Here is a 24,411-nt window from a genome sequence, read left to right on the forward strand (position 1 = left end):
GTGACCTGAAAGGCACATCTGGATGCAGGAACCGAGCCGCGCGGCCGCGATGCCAACGGGGGGAAACTGTGAGCAGTGACAGAAGCTGAATTTGCCAAGAGATTAAAAAAAACCCCACCGCCCAACAGCAGCAGCAAATCGCCCGGTGGGTGCCCCGGAGCAGGGCTTTCATCTCCTGCCCGCTCGCGGAAGGACCGCACCGCCCTGCCGGGGAGGTCCGTCCCACCGGCCGGGGACGGGGAGGGACCCCTCCCGCCGCTCCCCGCTGCCCCGGGCCCCGGCTTTCTCCAGGGTGCTGGAGCCGCCCCCACGCCCGGCCCCGCCGGCAGCCCGCCCATCACCGCGCTCTCCCGGCTGGCGCTGCCCACGCCGGCTGCCCGGGGCGGCGCCGAGGAGCTGCTCCCAGATCCCGGAGACCTATAAATACGGCTCTGGTTTGAGTATCATTTTTTTCACCTCTGCAGCCTTTGCAGAGTAACGACTACCTGTTGCGTCCTTCTGCGGCAGCTATTCAGGAGGATAAATCAGTTTTCCCCTCGTTTACCGGGACAAGGAGTCCCGGGATGCCAGGGCGGCCCCAGCTCTTGCCCAGGCAGGCCGGCCCGGGCCGTTTCAGGTGCCCCACGTCGTCTGGCACCGGACCCGGATCGGGAGTCCCAGAGCCAGCGGCCGACCTTACCTTGGCCACCCTGACTGGTGCTGTGATGGTGCCCGGTGCCCTCAGGCTCCAGCAGTCCCTGGGGCTTTTGCCTTTCGGGGTAATACCTTGTGCCCAGATGAGCGGAGCGGGGGACCCGGAGCGCCCCAGAGTGTTGCCCCCCCCAAAACCCCCGGGACTGCCCTTCCCCGGGGTGCGCTGCAGTCACTGCCGTTCAGACGTGGATGGCTTGAGCCTCCCAAGGACTTCATAAGCTAAGCACGCATTTACCACCTTGGTCTGACAGATAAGAGAGCCACCGCCGCTCGTCCAAGGTCCCGCTGTGCCCGAGCGGAGGAGTCAGAAACATCCTGGCTGCTGCTGCTCTGCTCTGCTCTACCCATTAGGCTGTGCCTCTTTCCCACGCTTGAGCTTCTCCTCCCTCTCATTTACTCTCCGGGTGCTTTCCAAACGTAAGGGCTGTAATTTCATACCCCCTGCTCCAAAAGGATGGGTCCGTGCCTTTTGTAGTTCAGCCACAGCCAGGAACTTGCCGATTCCCTCGGATATTCAGCCCTGCCTCTGGGTGAATCTGTGTCTGCCTTGAGCAAAGAGATAATGCGGTGGCTGTTGTTTTGTTGCTGCCAATCTCTGGAGAGAGGGTTTTCATGAAGTCTTAGCTCGGGAAAAAAAAAATATACAGCTCATGGCTGGGAAATGAAAATTTCTTCCCAAATGAGGCTTTCTGATAGGAAGCGGCTGGCAGAGGCGCCCCTATAATAACGCGTGCGAGGAAAGTAGTTTGCGGGGAGAGCAGCCTGGATCGCCGACAGAGGGGGCGGATCCTGCGCACAGGCGGGCCGCGCCGCGCCGGAGCGGCCCCGGCAGCAGCGGGGCTATTTCAGGAGCCGGGCGGAGGCGGCGGCCGGAGCCGGAGCCGGGGGCAGCGGGGAGCCATGGGGTTAGCGGCGGCGGTGGGCTGAGCGGGGGCTTGCAAGTGGAGGCGAAGGCAGCTGGGAAACACGCCTTTGCCTCAGATTGAGGGGAAAAGGAGGGTTTTTTTGGGCTGCATCACAACTTGAGCTGCATCAAGCTGAGCCAGGCAGAGAGGGGAGAGGGAGGGGAAGGAGAAGGAGAAGGAGGAGGAGGAGACGGCTGCCACCGGGGGATTAGGGCTCGTTTTATTGAAACAAATCAGTGCTCGGGAGAGAGCAGCGAGGAGGAGGAGGAGGAGAAGGAGGAGGAGGAGGAGGTGGTGGGGGTGGGGGGGCAGGAAGAGGGGGATCGAGAAAGAAAAGTGTGAGGGCTGTGGCTGGGAGAAGCAGAAGTGATGAGAGAGCGAGCGGGGAGGCTGGAGGAGGCTGCCCGTCCTGCTGCTGCGCCCCGCGGGGACCGCCGCTCCTGCCGCCGCCGGGCGCCCCCGCGGCCGCCGCTGCCGCCCCGCCGCCCCCGGCCCGCGCCATGGAGGCGCTGAACGGCCCCGGCCCCGGCCCGGGGCCCGGCGACGCGCTGCGGCCGCCGCCGCCTTCGCCCGGCCACCACCACCCGCACGCCGAGAAGAAGAGGCTGCACCGCGCCCCGTCGCCCGCCAGACCCTTCCTCAAGGACCTCCACGCCCGCGCCGCCGCCGCCAAGCCGCCGCCCGCCCCCCCCAAGTCCCCCGGCCTCCCCGGCCGGGCGCCCCCGTCGCCGCACCCGGGCGCCCACCCGCCGGCCGCGGGGCTCCTGGCGGCGCCGGGCCGCCTCTCCCGCCGCCCCGCCGCCCTGGGGGGCAAGGCCGCCGCCGCCGCCACCGCCACCGGCAGGGCGGGCGCCAAGGCCGCCCCCTGCGCCAAGCGGGCGGCCCGCGGTCCGGAGCCGGGCCCCGGCGGCCGGGGAGGGGGGCGGCAGCCCGGCGGCGAGGCTGCCCCGCCGCCCGGCAAGGGCAGGAAGGGGAAGCGGGGCGCCGCGGCGGGCAGCGGCCATGCGGCGGCGGCGGCGGCGCTGGCCCGCGTCGGCCACACGGACAGCAGCTCCGACCTCTCCGACTGCCCCTCCGAGCCGCTCTCCGACGAGCAGCGCCTGGCCCCGGCCGCCAGCAGCGACGCCGAGTCCGGCACCGGCTCCAGCGACCGCGAGCGGGAGCCGACCGCCGCCCAGCCCGCCGCCGCCGCCGCCGAGCCGACCCGCGCCGGCCCCGGCCCCGGGCGCGGAGCCCCGCCGCCCCCCGGCCCCCGGGGGGATCCGCTGCCCGCGGCCCCGGGCGGGGGGCGAGCCCCGAGCCGCGGGGAGCCGCCGCCGGCGGCCCCGGAGGAGCTGCAGCGGGAGGTGGAGGAGCTGCGCTCGGAGAACGAGTACCTCAAGGTGAGCATCGCCCGCGGAGCCCGGCCTAGGCGGGTCCCCGCCCGGGGGAGGGAAGGGGGAGGCAGCGGTAGAGGCGCAGCCCCCTCCTGCCCGGGACTGCGGGGTCCGCGCTGGGGGTGGCGAGTGGATTCGCGCAGTCTGAAGTCACCTCCCGTGGGACCCCCCCACCCTCGCCGGACCAAATGCCCGATTTCACCCGCGGGAGAGAAATAGGAGCAGGGAGAGCCACCCGGGCGCCTCGGCGCCCCCCCGCAAAGCGGGGCCGTGGCACGGCTTAAGGGCAGATGAGGGTCTTAAGCGTGTGATCACGGCTCCCTGCAAAAGCCCGACTTGTGGAGCCTGGGAGGACGTGAGTCCGGTGCAACACGTACTGTGGCGATGCTCCGGTTGGTTGGTGTGGTGGGAGCTCAGCAAACCCCAACTCTTTCTAAAGCACCGCAAACACTCTACTGGTTAGCAAGATCTTGCTTTCCAGGAACTGTTTTCCTCAGTATTAAGAAAAGCTAAAGCAACCGGTTCCCTCATTTGGTGTGGAAAGGATGACAGCACTATGTTGTCTGTTTATTGTGTTACCTTATCACTGGGAAGTAAAGTCACTCATTGTGAAGTACTAATAGAATAGCTAGAGCAGCAATAAAAAGTGGCATTGCATCCTTGTACAGGTAGAAAAGTATATCTATGTGCATTCATCCTCAGAGAAAGAGAAAAGCTAAATTCAGGCGTGCTCTGAGCTGGGTTGACCTGCGGGAACCCTTAGTTGGACTTGCACTTACAATCTGATCTTTTGGCACAGCAAAGAGGCTACATCCATAAAGATCTATAAATAAGATAAACTGAGATAATCATGTAACCGCAGCTACTGTACCATTTGTCTCCACTGCTGGTGAGAACAATCTGTGTTCCCTGGTTTTAGAAACACCCTGTTGTCAAGCAAAATGACCGTGGAAATCCACAGGAGTTTTGCTCAGATAAGGACTGGAGTTGGGTATAACCTTGGGAGAGAAGGGTGGTAAAGATATAGACTGGGCTTGTTAAGGGGTTTTGGCTAAGGGACAAGAACCGATGTTCAGCATAGCAAAAGGTTAACAGCAGGGGTGCTGCAAGGTTCTTTGCTGGGTCTGGTGCTGCTTAATGAACTGGAAAAAGGAACGAGCAATGATACAGCAAAATTTTCAAATGACATTAAGTTTTTTTATCTTCAGTCAAGCCCAGCAAAGACCAGACAGAACTTAATCGTAGACTTAACCCCCGAGGAATGAGTGAAAAATGGAGGCAGAGGATGGGAGATAAATCTCAATATTGAAAATTTGAAGCACTTGGAGAGAAGAAGGACTGAGTATGCACTTTTCTGGGTTTTAAATGCATTGTGTTAACTCAGGAGCATCATGAGAGAAAGAGCAATGAAAATCCCTGCTCAATGTGAAACTGCAGGCAAAAATTATGTTGGATTTCAGTGGGAACTGAACAGAGAATAACAAAGAAAATATTACAATGCTGTATAGATCTATAGCTGTTACACAGATCAGTGGGTGTACCTGAAATACTGTGGGCACTGCTGGTCATCTAGAAAAGGATAACACAGAACTAGACCAATAAAAATTATTGGCGCATAGCAAAGCTTTTGTAGCAGTCATTGGATGGAAAACTCCGGAGTGTGTTAGGGAAATGTAATAGTCTATAAAATGATGAGCAGCATAGAGAATCTTTTATCAGAAGCTTCTGTTTTACTTGACAGCCCAGAAACAAGAGGAGATGTAATGAAATCAGAATTGATAATAGGAATTGCTTTAGGAGTAGGTAAACTGGGCACTGCCATTAGAAATCATGGAGGCCAAAAGCCCAGGAGCATCTCTTTGCATTACAGCATTTGCACAATTATAGTACTTAAACTTTAACCCATTATGAAGAATGTGTTAAGCCTCTTGTTTCATATTAAAAGTAATTTTTAACTATGAGAAACTGAAATAAAGAGTTTGTCTGAATTGTCTAGGACTGACCACTGTTAGGGTGTCCCACCTGAGGGACCTTCTGATCATGGGACCTGATTGGCATTGGCAAGTCCTAGGTAAAGAACTTTATTCCATATAATTTCAAACTTCTCAACAGTGTCTTCAGGTCTTTCACCTCGATGTCTTCATCATCTACAGCAATTGTGTCCCCAACCCTTCTTTGATTTGGACTATGACTTTTTCAGGCTACAAGTATTTCTGAGACCAGTAGGATAATACAGACTGGTTTCTTGGGGCTCTGTCTCTCAGCTGACTTCCAGTGAGCATGTCCTGGTGCCTGGAAAGCCACGAGCTCACACTGTTGCCCCTTCTGAGGGGAATGAGTACATGGTCTTTCTGCTCTCCTTGGCCACCTGGGTGCATGAAGTCTTAGCAGTTCTGCTCCTCTCTCGAAATGGTTGGAAACAGCCCAGTAGCACAGAAGTTATTAGGAGAATTCCCAGACTTCATTTTCCTTTCCTAGGGAAACCTATAAAAACCTTCTGCAAATTAAAACCACAGCATTGCCCGAGTTGTTTACTTGTGGGTTTGTTCCTCGCGTTTTTTACAACGCAGTTCTCTTGATTGGTATCGGAGCGAGCTGTGTTTCTCCTTTAACTGGAGAGGGCTAAGGGATAATGGGGAAGCTGTCAGCTGTAAATAGACAAATGATTAGATAAATCCCAGAAGAAACTCTTAATTTCCTGAGCATGGCCATATGCCGAATTTTGTAGTTTTCACTCCTCCTTATCCCTCCCTGCAGCTGGAGTGCAACAGTAAGTGCACATAATTTTAAAGCCTGTTTCAGGGAAACTTATCATTCACATAGGAAGGTCTTTCACGTGTCTGGAACATAGGTTATAGAACATAGTATATATATGTGTATATATATACATAGACTTAGTGCTAAAGATTTTATTTCTACTCAAGAAGTGCTAGAAAGTCTCCCAGAATGCTCCATGGAAGCCTTTGCAGAGCAAACTGTTGGTGCTGCAAACGTCTCAGACTTCATATATTGTGAGCCAGATCTCAACCTGGTATCAAGTTACCACCTTATATATTTCCAGGGACCGTGATTTCACCCTAGATGAGACTTTGGCTCCAGCAGTGGCCACCTATCTGTAAAGTTAAGCCTGTAGGTGAAGTGGCTGAGGAGAAGTGTTTACATTGCGAAGTCTCTCTTCTACTACCTCTATGAAATTTCATCATTGATTTTAGTTTCATATATTTCTTGCATAACCTTATTTCAGCTACCTATGGGGGAAGACTGTAATACTACAGCAGCATTTAAAAGGTATCCCTTATTTGTTGACGTGTAAGAGAGAAATTATGTCATGGTGCCTGACTCTGCGGAGCCAGGAGGTCTTCGGTAAGTGCTAGTGGAAGGTAAAGTTTTAGTTATTGCTAGCCAGTCCTGTTAGTAATAGCAAAATACTGCCCACACAAGTGGTTGTTTTTCAGGATTACTTTAAAGTGTCCAGCACGTGGAGAAGCATCATGCACTGGGCAAGTCCTTGGGAAACTTTGAAAGAAGCTGTTTGTGGTGCAGAGCCCTCTAAAGGATGAGGGATCCTAAGAAGGAGGGCCCAAATTTTAGCAATTAAAAATGTTCTTGCTTTATCTCGGCCAAAGTTTAATTCAGACTGTTTTAATTAAATAAACGTGCTAGCAGAAACAGCAGTGGTATTTTAGTTGTGACCCATGCCCCTTTTCTCTTTACACCCTTCATGGCCACGATGTGAAAGCAGCCTCCTACGTGAGGCGTAACACTTTGTACAGCCCTGAAAACGAAACTGGTGCTTGATCTGCTTTGCTTTACCGGGCCTTCTCTCTGTGCGTGTGTTGGTGTAAGTTCAACACGCCAGACATGCTGCTACAGTGTGGACTAGCACAAAAATATATTCTAAACTATCTTGGGTTTATTAGGTAATCGTTTTGTTTATCTTGCTTTGTCTTTATTCTTTCTTATATTCATTTTTATCTGAGACATATGCTGGATATAAATTGATTAAGGGGCTACTCCAGGCCCCTTATTCCACTCTGATACATGTAAAGGATGTTCATTTTTGTTTAAAATCACAGCGTGTGTCATATGAGGTTACATTGTATTTCTCAGCTCCCCTGAAACTGTAGATCTTCGAGTCTGTAGGCTTGAGATGAACTCATGGGGAGTAACACCACCGTTTCTTTTATTAACCTGCAGGGAGTTGTGTCTGTCAAAGGGTTTTGCAGAGCAAAAATGATGCGAAGTGATGGGACCAATTTTTTTCTGTTTAGTGAGGGTTACTGGGGTTAGCAAAACAAAGCTCATCCCCCATCTCTGCTTGACACGCTGTTTTTCCCACCTGGTGACTGGCGACTCCGAAGAGAACAGAGGTGATAACCCTGCCCGGGGCACAAAACCCGCATGGCCGGGCCCAGCCGGAGGGATGGTCAGCTGTCAGAAGGAGATGTCACTTTGGGGAAGAATAGCGAGGCCATGTGCCTTGTTAGCCCCAGCTGTGTCCCTGTCAACCCCTGCGCTGCCTGGAGGGGATTAGCTGCGTGAGGCACCAGGCAATGGTTTCCCTTGGTGGCCCTCAATAGGCGATATCAATGTTGCACCAGCCAGATTACTGCTCGAACGGCTTCAACCGCCCCAGTCGAGGAAGCGTGTTGAAACAATGCTGGGGCTAATGCTTGAAGGAAGCTGAGAAGCTGGCAGACACTGCTCTCGCTCTCGGATCCTGCAAATTTAAACCAGCCCTGAAGTCAACAGGTGCTCACGGTCCTACGATTTTTCGGTTCTCATCTTGTTCTGTGCACAAGCTTCAAACAACGTCGGATCGGTGCACGACTTGTAAAGTAGTTTGCTTTGAGAGCTGAACAATAATATCAGGAGCCCAGGGACTTCAGGCTCATTAACATATTTTGCAAGAGGCAAAAATAATGGTTGTTGCTTTCTTCCCAACCAAAGCCTTTTAGAGCATATTTATCCCTACTGCAGTTCTGCTGTAAAGTAATATGGGGGATGTGTTTATTCCTTAGCAGCAGCAGCATCTCCTACATACAGACAGTTTGAGATGGTTAAAATATGAAAACAGAGATTACGTAAAATCACAGTTCATGAATCTTAGATTTATCAAGGACTTTCTAGAAGTTCTGGATTCGGCAGCGCAATAGCAGCTACCCACTGTAATTTCCGCCCTTCCTCCCTTCCTCACTCTCCCCTCATTTGATTTAATGTATATTAAATAACCTTCTGTTTAGAAAATGGTAGTGGCATAATCTATAAATATTACTTTTAGCTAAATTAAAAAACACTTACATTTTTTACATAGACAATTGAATTTCATCCTTCATTTGCATTTTCTTAAATACTGTACAGTTTATTGGTTTTGTACGTTTGTGTCTTGCTAGTTTGCAGATGTCTCCAAGTTAGTATGTAACTTGTGGACATTGATGCGTTCTAATTCACTGGAGCCTAAAGACTTTCAGTTTGCTAATATACGTAACTGTAAATGCATAGTAATGAATTCAGTATCCCTACATCTTTTATGTTATTTTCTGCGTGGAATTTCTCCCTAATAGTAATTTCCAAAATTCCTTTTTTTTTTTTGACTCGTGGTTGGGTTCCAGTTTTTAGTCTCTATTCACTCTCTGAGTTAAGAGCTTTTTCTATATTAGCCAGTAATTCAGCTCAGTGAGGGTAGATCTGCAGGCTGACCTGGACACAGCGGTGCATCTTTATATGCAATTTAGGGGTCTTACTTTGGACTGTATTTAGTTTGGCCCCTTGAATGAAACATCCCCATCATGCAGGTGTTTTACAGTTGTCCAGAGGACTCCGGAGTAATTGGAGCACATTTGCTGCACCCTTGGAGCGTAGGTCTCTGTTTATTTTATTTCAGAAGGAATCCGGTTCTTGCGTGCTCTGTGGGCTGAATGAGTGCGCAGTCGGTGGGGATGATTGGAAAATTTACTTTCAAACCTCATTACGGATCTCAACCAGACAGGCAGGGTAGACACAGCCCGTCAGTTGTGCAAGTATTCCTGGTTGTTTCAGTGGGAATGACTCACATGAGTATGGGTTACTTAGTGTAATAGCTGCATGGCCTGACTCTTTTTCTCTCTCTCTCTTTTTTTTTTTTTAAGAATCCTAAACAAGGCATATTCCTATAATTTACCCTTAATTATACTTCATTATAAATTAAATCAATAATAAACAGGCATGACATCAGTAAAGGTATTAATGAGATAATGGCTTCTCTTCTGACAGGCAAGTCTTCAATTTGCACGGTACAGATGTGAAATGACGCCCTCAGTATGTATTTGGGCTACGCAGCGATGTAAACTGCACACAGGCTTTCCCCTTTCAGCCAATTCACCTTGCCTCGGTAGACTGACAGGGAAACAGTGAATCCTAATTCTGTTGCTTTTGCACTGAACCCTGCAAACGGAGCAGCTATTAAAGTGTGGCCCTGTGTTCATACAGCCACCCCGTGAATCTCAGATGAGTGGTCCCTATTGGACCCCGAAGAGCTGGCCTTTAGGACGTCATTTGGGCCAAGTACTTGAATCCATAGGTGGTTAGACTCAGAAGCAGGAGCAACTTGGATTTCTACTGCAAATTTGGAAAAAGCTGCCGGTTAGAAAGTTATTTTCTTTCCACACTTCCGTTTGTTCTTTCTGATGACCAGGGTGACATCTGGAAAGAAAAGCAGTTTAACTTTTTCCTAAACAATATTCTTTCTTCCAGGACTCTCTGCCTGGTGCTGTTCTTACTGAAAGTAATAATGTAATTACCATTAAATTAAAAGGGATCAAGAGGAGGCTCTCATCCCCTACAGGAACGTACAGCAAAGTGAAGCTTCTTATGCCAGCACTTAACCTCCCAATTTCAATTGCCACTTTGGGATGCTGGAGCAGGTCCTCCCTGTTTAAGGAAGGGAACAGGCTCTCCATTTTTTAGATGCACAAAGAGGGATGGCCGCTTTCTTACTTGTTTGTTTTAATTACTTTTAAGTGCCTATTCTGATCTCTTTCTTCAGTTTTACAATATTAAAGTCCACAGTATGAAGCTTAATACCTCCTGAGAGAAAGAGCTTTAATTCTCACTCACAATAATAATAGTAATAAGAACAATACATTTTAATGAAGTCAGGGATTGGGTTTATCTAGTATTTCCAACTGCTGCGCAGCCAAAGCATCTTTTTTGCAAAATACCAAGTTTGGGATTTTTAAGGTCCTGGCTTTGCTGTATTTACCTTTGATTTCACTAATGATTGACATGTTTTCCTACAAAGCGGTAGGTTTGCCAGTTTGGTAAGTAGGACCATCATAATTTCAGTTGTAAGTTCCACTTCCCTGGGTCTTTAACTTAGCTTCCTCCATTTTGTGTGTACGCATCACTTTAGAAGAGGAGTTTAAGCTGTCCTGGTTTTATAGGTGTAATTGTAACAGCTCTGACTTAGGAGGTGCTAACACAAGGTTTCCGCGTCTATGGCAGAATCACAAGTATCTACCAAGGAGAATAAGCTGTTATGAACTGGAAGCATCTACACCCTTGCCACCAGTTTTGTGGCCTGTATCGAGAGCAGGATTATGGCTTTACTGTAACTAGTAAAAGATTATCCCAGCATCCATAATTGTGTGCTGTCATACAAAATCTGAACCACCTATCATTTTCCTATATTTTGACGTTTCAGAGGTGACACGCTCCTGTATATATATGTTTAATATACAAAAACAGGACTTCATCTTGCTGCTCAAAAAGATTTAATCTGTCCCAGGGTTTTTCCTCCCTGGGCTGGACAGACTATGTAGGTCCAAGCCCCAGGCACTGCAGTAATACAGCACAAAGCGGGCTGGCGCTGCGTGCAGCCTGTACAGTGAGGTTTCTGCTCCTTATACGGTCAAAATTGTTTGTGCCCTCATTGTGGTTGCATGTATGTTGCCGTGTTTTAAAGCTCGTCCAAAGGATGCTGTATTCCTAAATACATGGGGTTGGGACACAGTCTGATCTCTATATGAAAGTTTTGGGAGTAGAAAAAAAAATTAATGTGGAAAAGAAGCTCAATTCAGTAAAAAAAAAAATCTGAGAGGATAACTGTGCAAGCTTTTAAAGTACAGCTTTCTTGACTGTATCCTAAATTTTAGTTTATCTGCAAAATTACACTAGAGAAAAGCAAACTGTGTATTTATAACCAAAGCCAGAGGCAAGCATAACAAAAAAAATCACAGACTTGCAAAGTCAGAGTTGTGCTGTTAAGGGAGATTGAGAAAACTTCAGTTTTCCTGGAGGTAAAAGACAGGCCTGTCTCCTGAAATATAGCTCATGCCAATGCTTGCACCTCTTTGGGGAACTTCTTTGGTGGGAGGAAAGACATTGGGTTCAAGTCTCCAACGGAGACAAAGTGATTCTTAAGGCTGGGAGAACTCCCATGCCCACTAAGAGGATTTGGGAATATTCAGTTTCAATGGGATGACTGCTTCAGGGATTGTTTAAAATGATCTGAGTTTCTGTGCTGGTTTGGGCTGGGGTAGAGTTAATTTTCTTCACAGTAGCTAGTATGGGGCTGTGTTTTGGATTTGTGCTGGAAACAGTGTTGATAACACAGGGATGTGTTAGTCACTGCTGAGCAGTGCTTACACAGAGCCAAGGCCTCTTCTGCTCCTCACCCCACCCCACCAGCAAGCGGGCTGGGGGTGCACAAGAAGCTGGGAGGGGACACAGCTGGGACAGCTGACCCCAACTGACCAAAGGGATATTCCATACCATATGACGTCATGCTCAGCCCATAAAGAAGAAGGGGGAAGAAGAAGAAGGGGGGGACGTTCGGAGTGATGGCGTTTTGTCTTCCCAAGTAACCGTTATGTGTGATGGAGCCCTGCTTTCCTGGGGATGGCTGAACTCCTGCCTGCCGATGGGAAGCAGTGAATGAATTCCTTGTTTTGCTTTGCTTGCGTGCGCGGCTTTTGCTTTCCCCATTAAACTGTCTTTATCTCAACCCACGAGTTTTCTCACTTTTACCCTTCTGATTCTCTCCCCCATCCCACCGGGGGGGAGTGAGCAAGTGGCTGTGTAGGACTCAGTTGCTGGCTGGGGTTAAACAACAGTTTCACTTTCCAAATTTGGTTGTAATAAATGCTTTGAAGTCAAATACTGTGTATGATTTGTCTTGAGAAACCAACCAGATTTACTAATTCCAAAACCTGATATAGATAAGAAGGAAGTTTAAGAGATGAGCCATAACATTATAATTGCTCTTTGCTGGCCACTTAATACACGAAATCCATTGCTCAGTTCTTAAAGATAAACATCAGATTATAAACCAAATCCCATTAATTTGGTGATGACAGATGTTTTCCTTTATTGTGAATTTGTGTTTCAAAATTCTCAATTTACAACCAAATGATTAATCTAACATTAGCATTCTAAAGATGATATTAAAAGTTAATTGAACTTAAATCTAGTTGAGGTAGATTCAACTCCTGAGTCTGCAGACAGGCCTGAGCAATAACTTTGGTCCTGTTCATCCCAGAGGGCTGTGTTAGCTCTGACAGGTAAAGACTGTACTTTTGGTATGAGTACCTTAGCCAAAACACCTAGTTAATAAACTGGCAACACAAAAGTGTACTCCTTTTCTTAGGTTCAAAAGCCACTGCTACTCTCTAACCAGTTTCTAAAACCTTGACACTTACTTCTGCATCTCCATCTTGAGTGGGTAAACTTTTACGTTACCTCTTGACAGTGTCTATAAATGTGAAGCATAGTGAAAAAGTGTGTATATTAAAAAGAAAAGCAGGTCTCCTCCCCAATTCACTCAAGCATACGTTGCTATGTTTTTCTTTTTTATCAAAACTTCACCAGTGTCGGCTGTAAACTGGCTAGAGTATTTGGCTATACCCTGAGAAGGAGTGGATAGGGCCCGGACCATAAATTATTTTGAAAGAATCCTGCTGGGTTTGGTCTGCAGAGCTCGTTTGCTTCTCGCAGTCTGTTGTTTGTGGTTAGTTAACGTATTTGCAACTTCTGAGGATGTCATTGCTGCAAGGGCAACTTCTGTTACTGTGCTTACACTATTCCTTTTCAGACAGTGTATGGCGCGAGCATGATCCAGCTCACTGGGGGGTAACCCTTGAGCTTCTCCATCCACACAAATCTCCTCCTCCTGCAGCTGTGCCAGGGAGACTGTGGGACAGGGTGCCCCTACAGCAGAAATCTGAATATATTGAGAATGTATAGCAATACAGTGGGCTTGTAAGAAAACCTGTCTGTCCTTTCTGAGCATCTAGGGAGAACTGTGTAGAGCCCTGGGAGGGCTGTACGGGTGGAGCAAAGCCTCGCTGCTGAGCCCAGAGTGGTCATTTTGGAAATAACAAGCCTCGTGCTTACCCAAAATTTGACTTGTGCTGGCTCAACTAACTGAAGTTAAAACATAGCTGTATAAACACTGGATTTTTTATACGTGGATGGGATTTTGGTAGGAGTAACACTATAATTCTAACATAACTATGCTAACGAGGCTAAAGAAGTTTGACACGTCTTCCTTTGGTCAGGACGGTGCTCAGAGACAAGATCTGTCCCTCATTTGTTACTAAAGCTCCAGTGGAGCAAGATGAATACAGGGAAAAACACGATCGTCCATCCAGTTAGGCCACGGGGAGGGGGAATTGTGGAGAGGACTACCAGGGGGATGTAGGCAGACGTGTTCATAGAGGGACTGGACAGAGATGGTCCAGCCTGGGGGGGGGCTTTGTCAAGGGAGCTAACTCCATAGCAGTGTCTTCTCCACCTGGTACAAATGTGAAATATTCTCCAGCCATTCTTGGTATTTCAGGTGTCATTTACAGGTCTGAAGCGAGGTGACAGTGCAGCTAGCCCTGATGCGAGTTCTCCTTGAATCTCATTTAAGCTATGTTTTCCACAGAAAATTTGGTCTTTATAATATCAAATGCAATTTTAAAGAAAACAATTTAAAAGTTAATAGTTCATTTCACATATTCTCCTCTTGGCTCTTTTTCTTGATTTTTTTCCCAATTTTGTTCAAAGTTAGTAGACTCATAGTTTTCCTCTCATGCAGTAGTTTAATGGCTTGTACCCCTGTGCTTGGAAGACCTTTGTAAGAGTTTTAGTTCTGGAGATTTAATCTGTAATCATGCACAGATTAAACAAATGGGAATGATAGAGCTTATCCTGTTCAGCCGTAAATCTTTAAATCTGACTTTAAAGAGCATGTGCTGCTCATGGTATAATGTGGAATTGGGACAGTTCATGATGCCCAGAAAAGAATGACCAGGTTATTCCCACGGGCACAGGTTTTATTTTGTCCCTGTGGTCCTGTTATTGAAATGTGTGTGCACACAACAGAAACCCACTTTCTCCCACACCCAACCCCTCTGTCATCAAGCATGTGCATGGTGCTAGGCTCAGATGGGACAGCATTTTCATATGGAGCAGTTCGGTATTTGGTGTAAAGATTCGTTAAAGTTTTCAAGGAACAATTTCATTTTTAGGAAGTGCTGGTTGTTAAAAAGGCACATGACACAGTGATGCTGAGGTACTTGGTTAAGTAGGTTTACTGCAGCCTAAATAAAGCAAGGAATCAGTTCAGATGGTGGCAAAGCATTATGCACTTTTTATTTTAATTAGAGATGGTAAAATGGAAGTGTTACCAGTTTCAGGAGACTGATAAGCATCTGGTCGGTTTTTAATTATTAAAGCAATTGTAAGAAATATAACAAGTATCCATTAATTTAATTCAGCATAATTAGTCAATGTTGGAATAAAACTTCTGTTCCTGTGACTTCTGGAGCTGCATGTTGCAATCTGTATCACTTCATTGATATGGTATCCTAGTGAGCATGTTTCCTATTTTGCTCCCACGGGTGCAATTTAGAGGTATGATGGAGCACTGTTTTGACTTCTCACAGGATGAGCTGGATGAACTTCGGGCTGAAATGGAAGAAATGCGTGACAGCTATTTAGAGGAAGATGTTTACCAGCTGCAGGAGCTCCGGCGAGAGCTGGACCGGGCAAACAAGAATTGCCGCATTCTGCAATATCGTCTCAGGAAAGCGGAACAGAAAAGCTTGAAAGTTGCACAAACAGGCCATGTGGATGGAGAGCTCATTAGGAGCCTGGAACAAGATTTAAAGGTGGGTGAGAGATTCATATTCACATCGAAAGAGAGCAGACCGGGATTTGGCTCCCTGCAATGGAAGGGAGGGTGACACATGAAACGGGCAGTAGTTCTCCAAACGTCAGGACCAATTTCCTTCTTCTGCAGTGGAGAACAAATATGCAGCTTATCATCATAAAAAGATGTGTTAGTGAGTAAAAAAACATGTGCTTAGATTCAAAATGAAAGAAATGCAGTCAAGTTGCATTTGTGCATTTGAAAGATTTAAAGGGTTTTGTTTTACTGGTTTTACTGAAAACCTTAGCTTTGCGAAACTGTATAAACAAAACCTGATATGCTTTTCCCAATTCATGCCATTTCCTGCCTTTTCTCTTCATGCTTATGCCAAATAACTGAAAAAAAACTAGTCAAAGTTGCATTTCTTAGTGCCTAATGAGTTACTCCTAAGAGGAACAGACTGTTGTTATATTTTAGCAAGGCAGATAGAGAATCAAAATGCTATTCCCATAAAAACACAAATTCCTGTAAAAATTATGTTCATACCGAACATAGAAATGATACATTACTCAGTAAAAATCTTGTACGTAGATTCAAGTGAAAGAGATACTGAGGTTTTTTTAGTTTGTTTGCTTTGGTTTTACTGACTTCTTGTAATTCATCGTTTTGTGTGATGAATCACCTTTCCAAATGTTTTTGGAGTAAATACTTATTCTTGTTAGGCTGGACTCAGGAAACCTAAGCTAGCATATATTTCTGTGCTTTCATATCACTCTTGCCTAGTTGTGATTGCTGCTAGAGCAGCAAATTTGGGTGGATGAGACTGCTGCATGGATGCGGCTTTGATCGATGACCTGTCAACTTTACAGCACAATTCTTCATCTTTTGTTTTATCAATGTGATATGCTGGGACTTTGATGTGTGGGTTTGGTATCTGCTTGTTTCCTCCTGCTGTTCATGACATTGCCTTAGCATAATGTGGAGAGGGAGCTGGAGATGGGTAATCAAATATATTTTCATCTTGGATTTATTTATTAAAAATGAATATTCATTTTGGTACTTGGAAGGCTTGGAGTCTTTCATCAACAGTCTCATAATTGAATTAAAAATCTCTCGGCTGTCTAGGGTTGTAATATGCTTCCTACTGTAGGAGACATACTGTAGCTGTTGCTCCTCATGGATCCTCTTCACACGTTTGTGCTCTTCTGACCAGGTAGCCAAAGATGTTTCTGTCAGACTGCACCATGAGCTGGAGAGCGTGGAGGAGAAACGTGTTAAAGCAGAAGATGAAAATGAAATCCTTCGGCAGCAAATTATTGAGGTGGAAGTATCCAAGCAGACACTGCAAAATGAGCTGGACAAATTAAAAGAGGTAAGCAATAGTCAGGAAAGCCATGCAGAGTGGTGTTGCTGGGTTAGATGGGAAATTTGACACGCGAGCCTCTTAGACTAACGCTTACATGAAATGCCTGCTAATACATGAAGTGCCTACTGTACTGCTTGTACAATTGCCCAAAAGGTCTCCTTGCCTTTGCTGTATGTCCCAAATGTGTTGGTAATTTAGAAACAATAGAGAGGTAGAGGAGTGATGCTGGGGCTTTTGCCCGGGGCTTCTCAGAGGGCTTCTGTCCCATTTTAAACTGGCTTCTCAAAGCCTCTTTTCCTACTGGAGCAAAACTATCTTTGATTTGACTCCAGCTAGCTCTGACTCTCCTTTATGCAGACTGGGACTTCCACCTATTTGAGAGTCAAATGAGATGTGCGTGACTCGTCTCTGAGAGGATACTTCAGATAGGCACGCTGCCGCTTTGGCTGGTGCTCTTCAGTGGTGACAGTGGGGGCCACCAGCATGAGCTAGGCAGCAGGAATGTGGTCTGTAATGTATAAACAACATTGCACTTCAGGCGCAGAAAGACTGTCTGTTGAGAAAAGGGATCATTTCAATTGGAGCTGACACATAGTCATACTGAGTGAAGTGACAATCCTTGGAAGCAAGTGAGCTGAGGAGCAGGGGACAGTAAAGGAAAGCCAAATATTAAGTGTGGCTTTTTGCCGGAGCCCACATCCCAGTCTGTAGCGGTATTTCTGTTCTCTTAACAGTACAGCAGATTGGCAGCTCACAGCCTCTGCTCTGTTTTAAACCAGATTGAGATAGAGCATTTAAACATAATGAGTTAAGGCATTTATCCTCTGAGCCCTGGTCAGATTTAGAGAGCTGGTGCAATTACGTGTTATTTTAATCTTTCAAACAATGCTTGCGAGTCAACTGGAACAAAGCCTGACTCAGTTTTATAAGGACAACCCTATCTAATTTCTCTGTGTGTTTGGGTTATGAGGAGTCCAGTGCAAGAGATTTGGAGCATTTTGTATCTAACAAAGAGGACAGATCATCAACCGGTGTAAATGCATGATGTTTTAGCTATTCTTCTTCTTTCTCAATGTTATTTGTGAATGCTGTGCTTAATGGACATGATACCATGTTACAGGGTTTGCAGTCTATATTCCATACAAAAATACCGTGTCATCCACAGTACCAAATGTATGGCTTGTTGTTGATTAACACACAGGTCCGCTAGATGCTGCTTGATGGTCTTTGGGATTAAGCAGTTTGTGAAACTAAATTGTGGGTGAGCAATGGGAAAGAAACTGGTCCAGCAGTGCTGGAGTCTCAAGCTAGCTCTAACCAGGCTGAATTTACCCTGCTTCTTAGAGCGCTGCAGCCTAGCAGGGCAGGGAAGCCCAACTAACTCAGCTGTCTCTCTGCTGCATCGCAAGTGGAAGTGAAAGTACCCTTACTGTGGAAGCAGACTTTGCCCCATAAGAGGCAAAGGCTGGAGGGGAGCTAGAGAGAGGGGGAGATGGCAGGTAGAATGATGGGATGTGTTCATGCTGATCTGGAGGCACAGCAGGGCATAAGATGTAGCATAAGATGTGGTAGTAGTAGTAGAGTGAGTCTGGTTTTTCATACCGTGAGTGGTGGTTTCTCTGGGAGTCAGAATTTCACAAGGTCACAGTAGGTGAGAAGATGGAGGTTTGGGTCCTCAACAGGTCACACAAGGACAGATGAGCCAAAAGTTGGAGAAACAGTTATATGTGTGCCAGATAAGTATGTGTTTGCAACGTTGTTGACATTGCTGAAAAATAAAATTAAAAAAAAAATATTCTTGCCTCAAGATGTGTTCAAGTAACTACCAGAAGCAATGCCTCTTTAGGAACATCTAATGCGTACAAAGCTCTAAAGGAATATATTATAGACATGCCAGTGGGAAAACTAGTGCTTTAAATATCAGGAGAAAAGTGACCCAAAGGCCATGTAGCTTCTTCCCAATCCACCCTGACTATGCATCTTGTCTATCTAAAGGCTGACACTTAGAAGGAGCGTCTTTCCTATCCAGTCCTGGAGCGTTGCCCAAGACCCAGTTAGACAGTATTCGCTCTCTGTTATAGCTCACTGTCACCATATGCTCATTTTCTGTAATATCCTTGACTATTTTCAGCCCGTCTCCTCTAGCATCCTCTGATCAACAAAAAGGTTTTCTCACATCCATGTTCATGTTTATTGCTTAATTCAGTGCTAACTTCTGCTTTGTCCTGCCGTACAATTCCCTCGGGTCCAGTTTCGCACTGCAGTGGATGGCATATATGTTGATTACCTTTAATCATGTATTTTGCATGCTGAAATATCTTTAGGAATTGTACACATCTCTGAAAGCACTCTTTTTTAAAGCCACCTTCATTTTTTATCATAATCTTTTGAAGAATTCCTAACATATACGATGTTTAGTGCTGTTATGGATTCTTTCACTCCAGTACCTGTTTCGATCTCCTGTGATACTTACTGTGAATTTTTTTGGTGTGAAATATATACAGGCCTCCTCTGTCTAAATAAAATTCTTTTTTTCTTCAAAAAAGCCTTGCAGTTTTAACTGGGAAATTAATTTTTGCCTCCTCCTGACCATGTAATTTCAAGTTGTTGTATTAAGTAGATATGAGATAAGCTTTCCTCTTTTGTCGCTAAGTAACATTCCTCAGTGTGTCTCAGCTTTGCAAATAATGGAAGGAAAGTTAGAATAATGAGGAAGGGTGACAAGAAGTCACCTGCCATGTCCTTCACAGTGCTCTTATCTCCTCTTCTACCGCTGTGTTCTACCGCTGCACTTCCCTCCCCAGTCCCAGATGCTTCTGGATTCCCATTTCATGATGTGCTTTCAGAAGCTTTTGCATACTCTGTCAAAACCACATCTAGACTCTTGTTTTGGTCTGGTATCTGCCAGGTACTTCCCATCATCAAAATACTCTGTTTGTCACTGATTGTTTCAATAAGGAGCTCCCAGCTCATCAGTGAGTACTTATGGATTTTTAGGATAATGCTACATCTTTCCCTTTTTTTTTCTTTTTCCATAAGCATGCTACATCTCTCCAGCCTTTTGCAGCATTTCCTATAGGTGTATTTTGAGCTAAGATATGGACCAGTAAGGATTTTTAACCAATACTTGTGGATTTTATCGACTTCTGATGTCTTCCAGTTAGACACCATTCTTCTCTGAATGTCTTCGTCAGCACCCTGGCATTCACCTTGCTTCATCATGCCACCCTACTTCCTTTTTTTTCAGTCCTCTTAGCTAAAAAATAATATGGTGCTTTCCTTTCCCATAATGCTTCCTAATTTTTTTTCAGATTTTGTTTGTTTATTGCTGTGTAGGTTCATCACTCTGCTACTCTTGTCTGAAATACTTCCACTGATTCTTTTGAAGCTACTTCTTTCACCGGGTAATAATGTTTTCTCTCTGAATGTTTTTTAACTTTACTGACTGTACCAAGTTTTTCTGCTTCAGTCTTCTCTAACTGCTGCAGCACTGTGGTTCATTGAATTTTTTTTCCACGATTACATTCACCTACTTTTTCAGTTTCCCTTTTTCAACTCTTTTTTTTTTTTTTTTTTTACTGTGAGCTTTTCAACTGGTTTTGGGCCTCCCTCTGATGCCTTTTTTGTGGCATTCTCCATCAGAGCTTCAGAGTTTTCCTACCGCTGTGAACACTTCTTTGTAGCATAGCCTTGCAAAACTGGGATGTCTCTTAAGAACTGTCCCTTCTAGGAATTTTCTAGGATTTTCTGTGACTTACCAAAGCTGCTTATTCCTTATAACTTTAGAAGCAAAGGCAGTGTACCCTCACAGATTTGATAAGTACACATATCACTGCTGAGGCTTGCTTGCTATTTTCTCTTGTTGTCTAGGTTATTAACATCGCCATTTGAGTCAACAGGCTGCCAGGAGAGAGAAAAATGACTCCATCACTAACATATTACCTCAGCCACATCCCTGCAACTGTCATTTTCCCCTTCCTAATATCCTAGTTCAGCTCATGAGAAATACTGATGTATATTAACAATTTAACCCCATCAACCAGCAAGCATTCAGAAAACTCTTTCCAAAGTTTCCTTTCTTTGCACCAATGCAAACCCCGTAGCAATTGTCTCCTGAGCATCTACAAACCAGATCTTTTTTAAAAGGCTTGACAGCAGCAAGTGGATTTTCTTTGAGGTCTGAACATCTTCCACTCGACATCTAACCCATCCCAAACATCATTTCCTTGGAACCACCAGGGCATCTTTAGGGAACGTCTTCCTTATATTTTCTCAGCAAAGGTATTTCACAACTGGATGATCTATCTTTACTGTAAGTTTAAACAACTATGGAATCATGCTTGGCAAGTGTTGGGTGCCTTTATGTACAGTGATCACTAATTCCCCTGTAAGTAATACCACTCAGAGTAATCCTCTCTCTAAAACCTCCGTACCTGGGGAAGAATAAACCATTTTTGCTACTTATTGTAGAAATGCGCTGAGGTTGCGGAGGACCTGCTCCTGTTCCCCCTGGGGAGAATGAGTCGGTCGCTTGTTCGCAGCTGCTAAACATGTATTTTCTCCCGTTCTTTGTCTGGGTTTGGCGTTGTGAGACAGGGAAGAGAAAGAGGCACGGCCGTGGCAGCGCTGACGCTGCTGGGAAGGGTGGCCCTGCCGGACCGGACAAAGAGAGGGGAGGATTAGGGACAGGGTTAGCAGCTGCTGAAAGATTTGACATGAGCGCTATGAAATGGTTTAGCAAGAAATGAATGAGAATTGTGTAACTGGGAAGAAAGAGGCATTTATTAGTGGGACGGCCGTACCAAGCAGGTGACAGTCTGTCTTTATTGCCACTGAAAGCAGGAGGACCGGAGGGGGAGCAACCGGAGGTGTTGCCTTCTCTCTTGCAAGGACCTCTGGTGTAGCAGCGACCTCCCCCGTGACACTGAGATTTTCTTGGCCAGCTCCTAACTTCAGTTGAAATCATTTGTGCTTCGAGCCCTCCAGGTTGTTGGGACCGTTAGAGGCACGAGTGCTGTTCTCCGGGCATGTTCACTCGGGAAATCACTTCCCGGTGATGGAGGACCATGGCTGCAGCTTGCCTTCACTGGTGTTTTTACAAAGAAAGGCAGAGGCAAAATGGGAAGGCAAGAAATACCGTTTCCATTCATTTCCGCATGAGAGGAGAGAAGTGCAGGTCCACTGGCCATTAGTAATGTCTCCAACACATCTCTGTAGGACACAGACCGAGATGAAAACCAGTACATACTGTAAATGGGCTTTCCCAGGTTACCTGTGGGCTTTTTAGGGCAGCGGCTTCTCTCAAGGCTCTTTCATCCAAGGCTTACTTGCTAATGAGGATGCTGTCATGCCTGAGCTTACCCTCTCCTCCTCCCCTGCAGCACCTGATTTTTCAGGCAGTTCAAGAAATGCTGCTTTTAACAGTCAAAGTAATTTTTTTGTTAAAATATCTGTTCCTTTTAACAGAGTGAAAAACTGCATTCAGATGTATATAAAAATGATAGAAATATAGAAGATAAGATGGAATATCTTTCAGGCATAGAGACAAATTTTGCTCCAAAGTGCATGTGTACTGCTCTGTTTAATATCACTAGAGGTAGACAACATTTTGCTGATAGGAGAATTTAGCTCTATAAACATAATATAGCAAAATGAGATCTGGAGGCTAATTCTTAGCTGAGCATGACAGTCTGATTTTCATTGCCTTGAACCTTTTAAGTAGGGCATAATACATGCAGCACGTGTGTAAAGCGTGATTATTGCATCTGAAATCACTCTTCCCTCTTTTCTCTCTGATATATGTACATAGATACAGCGTGAAGTAATACACAAATAGTGAAGAAATTATTCTTGGTGAAAACACACTTGTTTGTAGAAAATATTGCCTGTGTTTTCATTAGCTAGGACTTCATACATGTTTATTAGGGTAGCACATAATGTTCTTCAGTCATTTCTGAAATGAAATTTACTCACTGGAGTGAAGTAGGGCTATACTGTGAAAAATCTTTGATTTTTGTAATATATGACTTTTCTTAGTTATCAATGAATTTAAATAATGGGAATTAGCTGAGAAACAAGGCAAAGAAACGACTTGTAAGCTATAGATTCAAACAACATTAAAAGGGCTAAGCAAGATTACCATGCTGACTCAGTAACCCTGCTTGGAAGTTACTGCTTGTGACAGTTATAAGTAATGAAGTCTTGTGCAATAATCATAACTAAAACCATTAACTGCATGAAAGTTTTACCGCAGCACCATTTTGTCTCCAGTATCTTTTTTTCACTGTGATAAATAATGAATTGGTACCTAAACCACAGTGAATGATTTATACTCATTATGGCATTTCAGGAGCTGTACAGATAGTGAAATGGTCTGCTCAGTGTTGGTACCACCAAACAGGGTGGAGGGAAGGCATGAGAATGGATCTGGCTCGACTCAAAATGTATAGCAGTTAAGAAGCAAACTCAGTAACATAATTATTTTTTTCCCACTGAATTATATTATACATCTTCTAATGCACCGTCCATATTTCTTTTTAGAAATTTGAAAAATAGATTTAAAAAAAAACAAAGCAAAATTTTCAAAATGTTTTGTGCCAGTCTCTGATGATTATAAATGCCCCCCCGCCCCCCCGAACAGTATCTGCATCTGAATTTATGATTTACCAAATAAATTGCCACCAAGCTCCAGCTAGCCTTTATTTTCTAGGTATTTGCTGCTTGTCCACACTTGCCAACAATCATCTGACACTGCTTCCAAATCCTATTACAATGTTTGAAGTGGGGTTTTTTGAGAGAAAGTAATAGTGACTCTGCTGATCAGATCCAGAGTTTTATATCATGCAAAACCTCCTGCTCTTCTGTTACTCAGCCTGAGCAGAGCCTCTCATCCCAGACATGGGCTTCCTCTAACTCACCCCCTTCATGGCCTCACTCCCAGATATGTTGGTGGACCTCAACTGGCCTTTGCATATGGAGAAATTATGTTTAAGTGATGGCATTTACAGCAGGAACAATGACCTACCATAGCTGCATGATTGTCCAGGTACCAGTTAGTTATAAGGAAACCTTCTTTGTATAGTAACTGAAATTCCTCTGTGTCCCATTTGTCGTGTATTTTTCTTACTATATAGCAGAAGTCTTTCAGTAACTAAAAGACTGCTGCTCTTTCAATAACAGAGACTGGCATGGAGATAACCTCCACGAAGCTCAAATTGTGTATCGGTCTCCCCATCCTCCACCCAGTTACCAAAAATAATCCTGCTGTCTGTCACATGGGCTTCAGCAGTGACAGTGCAAACAAACTGTAGCCTCTGTGACATCTGTATAAAACTTTAATGGGGGAAATAATGGGCTTCTTTTTCATTCCTTCCCTTAATCTATCCACAGCATAATTAAAGGTTTTCTTCAGCAAGCCCTTGTAAAAAGTTGGTAGCAAATCCTTCAAGTGCTGTTCTGGGGGGAAAAATTAGGGCATGCTCTCCATAGTCTAAATCACATTTCAATTGGGGCATGAGTCCTCGATGAAGACAGTACCCTTTGCTTTCCTTGCCAAGGTGTGGGGAAGACTTTGACCCAGGGCAAGCAAATTTTCGCAGCATGCTGCTGTTCTGTGAGCAGAAGCTGGGTTTTAAAGCTGGAATATCCACAGCCAAGCATACACTGAAGTTAATTAGGAATATTCCTCGTCTTTCCGCTCTCCGGTGAAATTCAGATCAGCCACCGTCTGGCAACTGTTCACGCTGCAAGTGTCATATGGTGTTTGGGGTGGAGATGGGTACCCAGGGCATCGTGGTTTCAGAGATGTCTCATGCCCTGCCCTCCCCACTTTCCTCCCAGGGCTCGGAGGAGCCAACACAGATCCTAAGTGAATCTGGCCTCGAGCATATCAGGGAGCTCCAGCTGAAGGAGAAAGGGTATATAAACCTGCAAAAAACCACCCTTCGTTTGGTGCTC

At 45.7% G+C, this 24,411-nt stretch overlaps 1 protein-coding gene across 1 annotated transcript in view; it reads left to right on the plus strand.

Moving 5' to 3' along the window:
* Positions 1–2,875: 2,875 nt before the first annotated feature.
* The window catches only part of MTCL1 (microtubule crosslinking factor 1), a 110,251-nt gene continuing 88,715 nt past the window's right edge, over positions 2,876–24,411 (plus strand). Inside the window, exons 1-3 of the mRNA XM_075142061.1 lie at positions 2,876–2,980; positions 14,884–15,108; positions 16,303–16,461. Coding sequence (XP_074998162.1) covers positions 14,911–15,108; positions 16,303–16,461 — 357 coding nt within the window. The 5' untranslated portion in view covers positions 2,876–2,980; positions 14,884–14,910. The remainder of the gene's footprint in view (positions 2,981–14,883; positions 15,109–16,302; positions 16,462–24,411) is intronic.

The sequence above is a fragment of the Calonectris borealis genome, chromosome 2 (genome assembly GCF_964195595.1).
Source record: "Calonectris borealis chromosome 2, bCalBor7.hap1.2, whole genome shotgun sequence".
Lineage (NCBI taxonomy): Eukaryota > Metazoa > Chordata > Aves > Procellariiformes > Procellariidae > Calonectris > Calonectris borealis.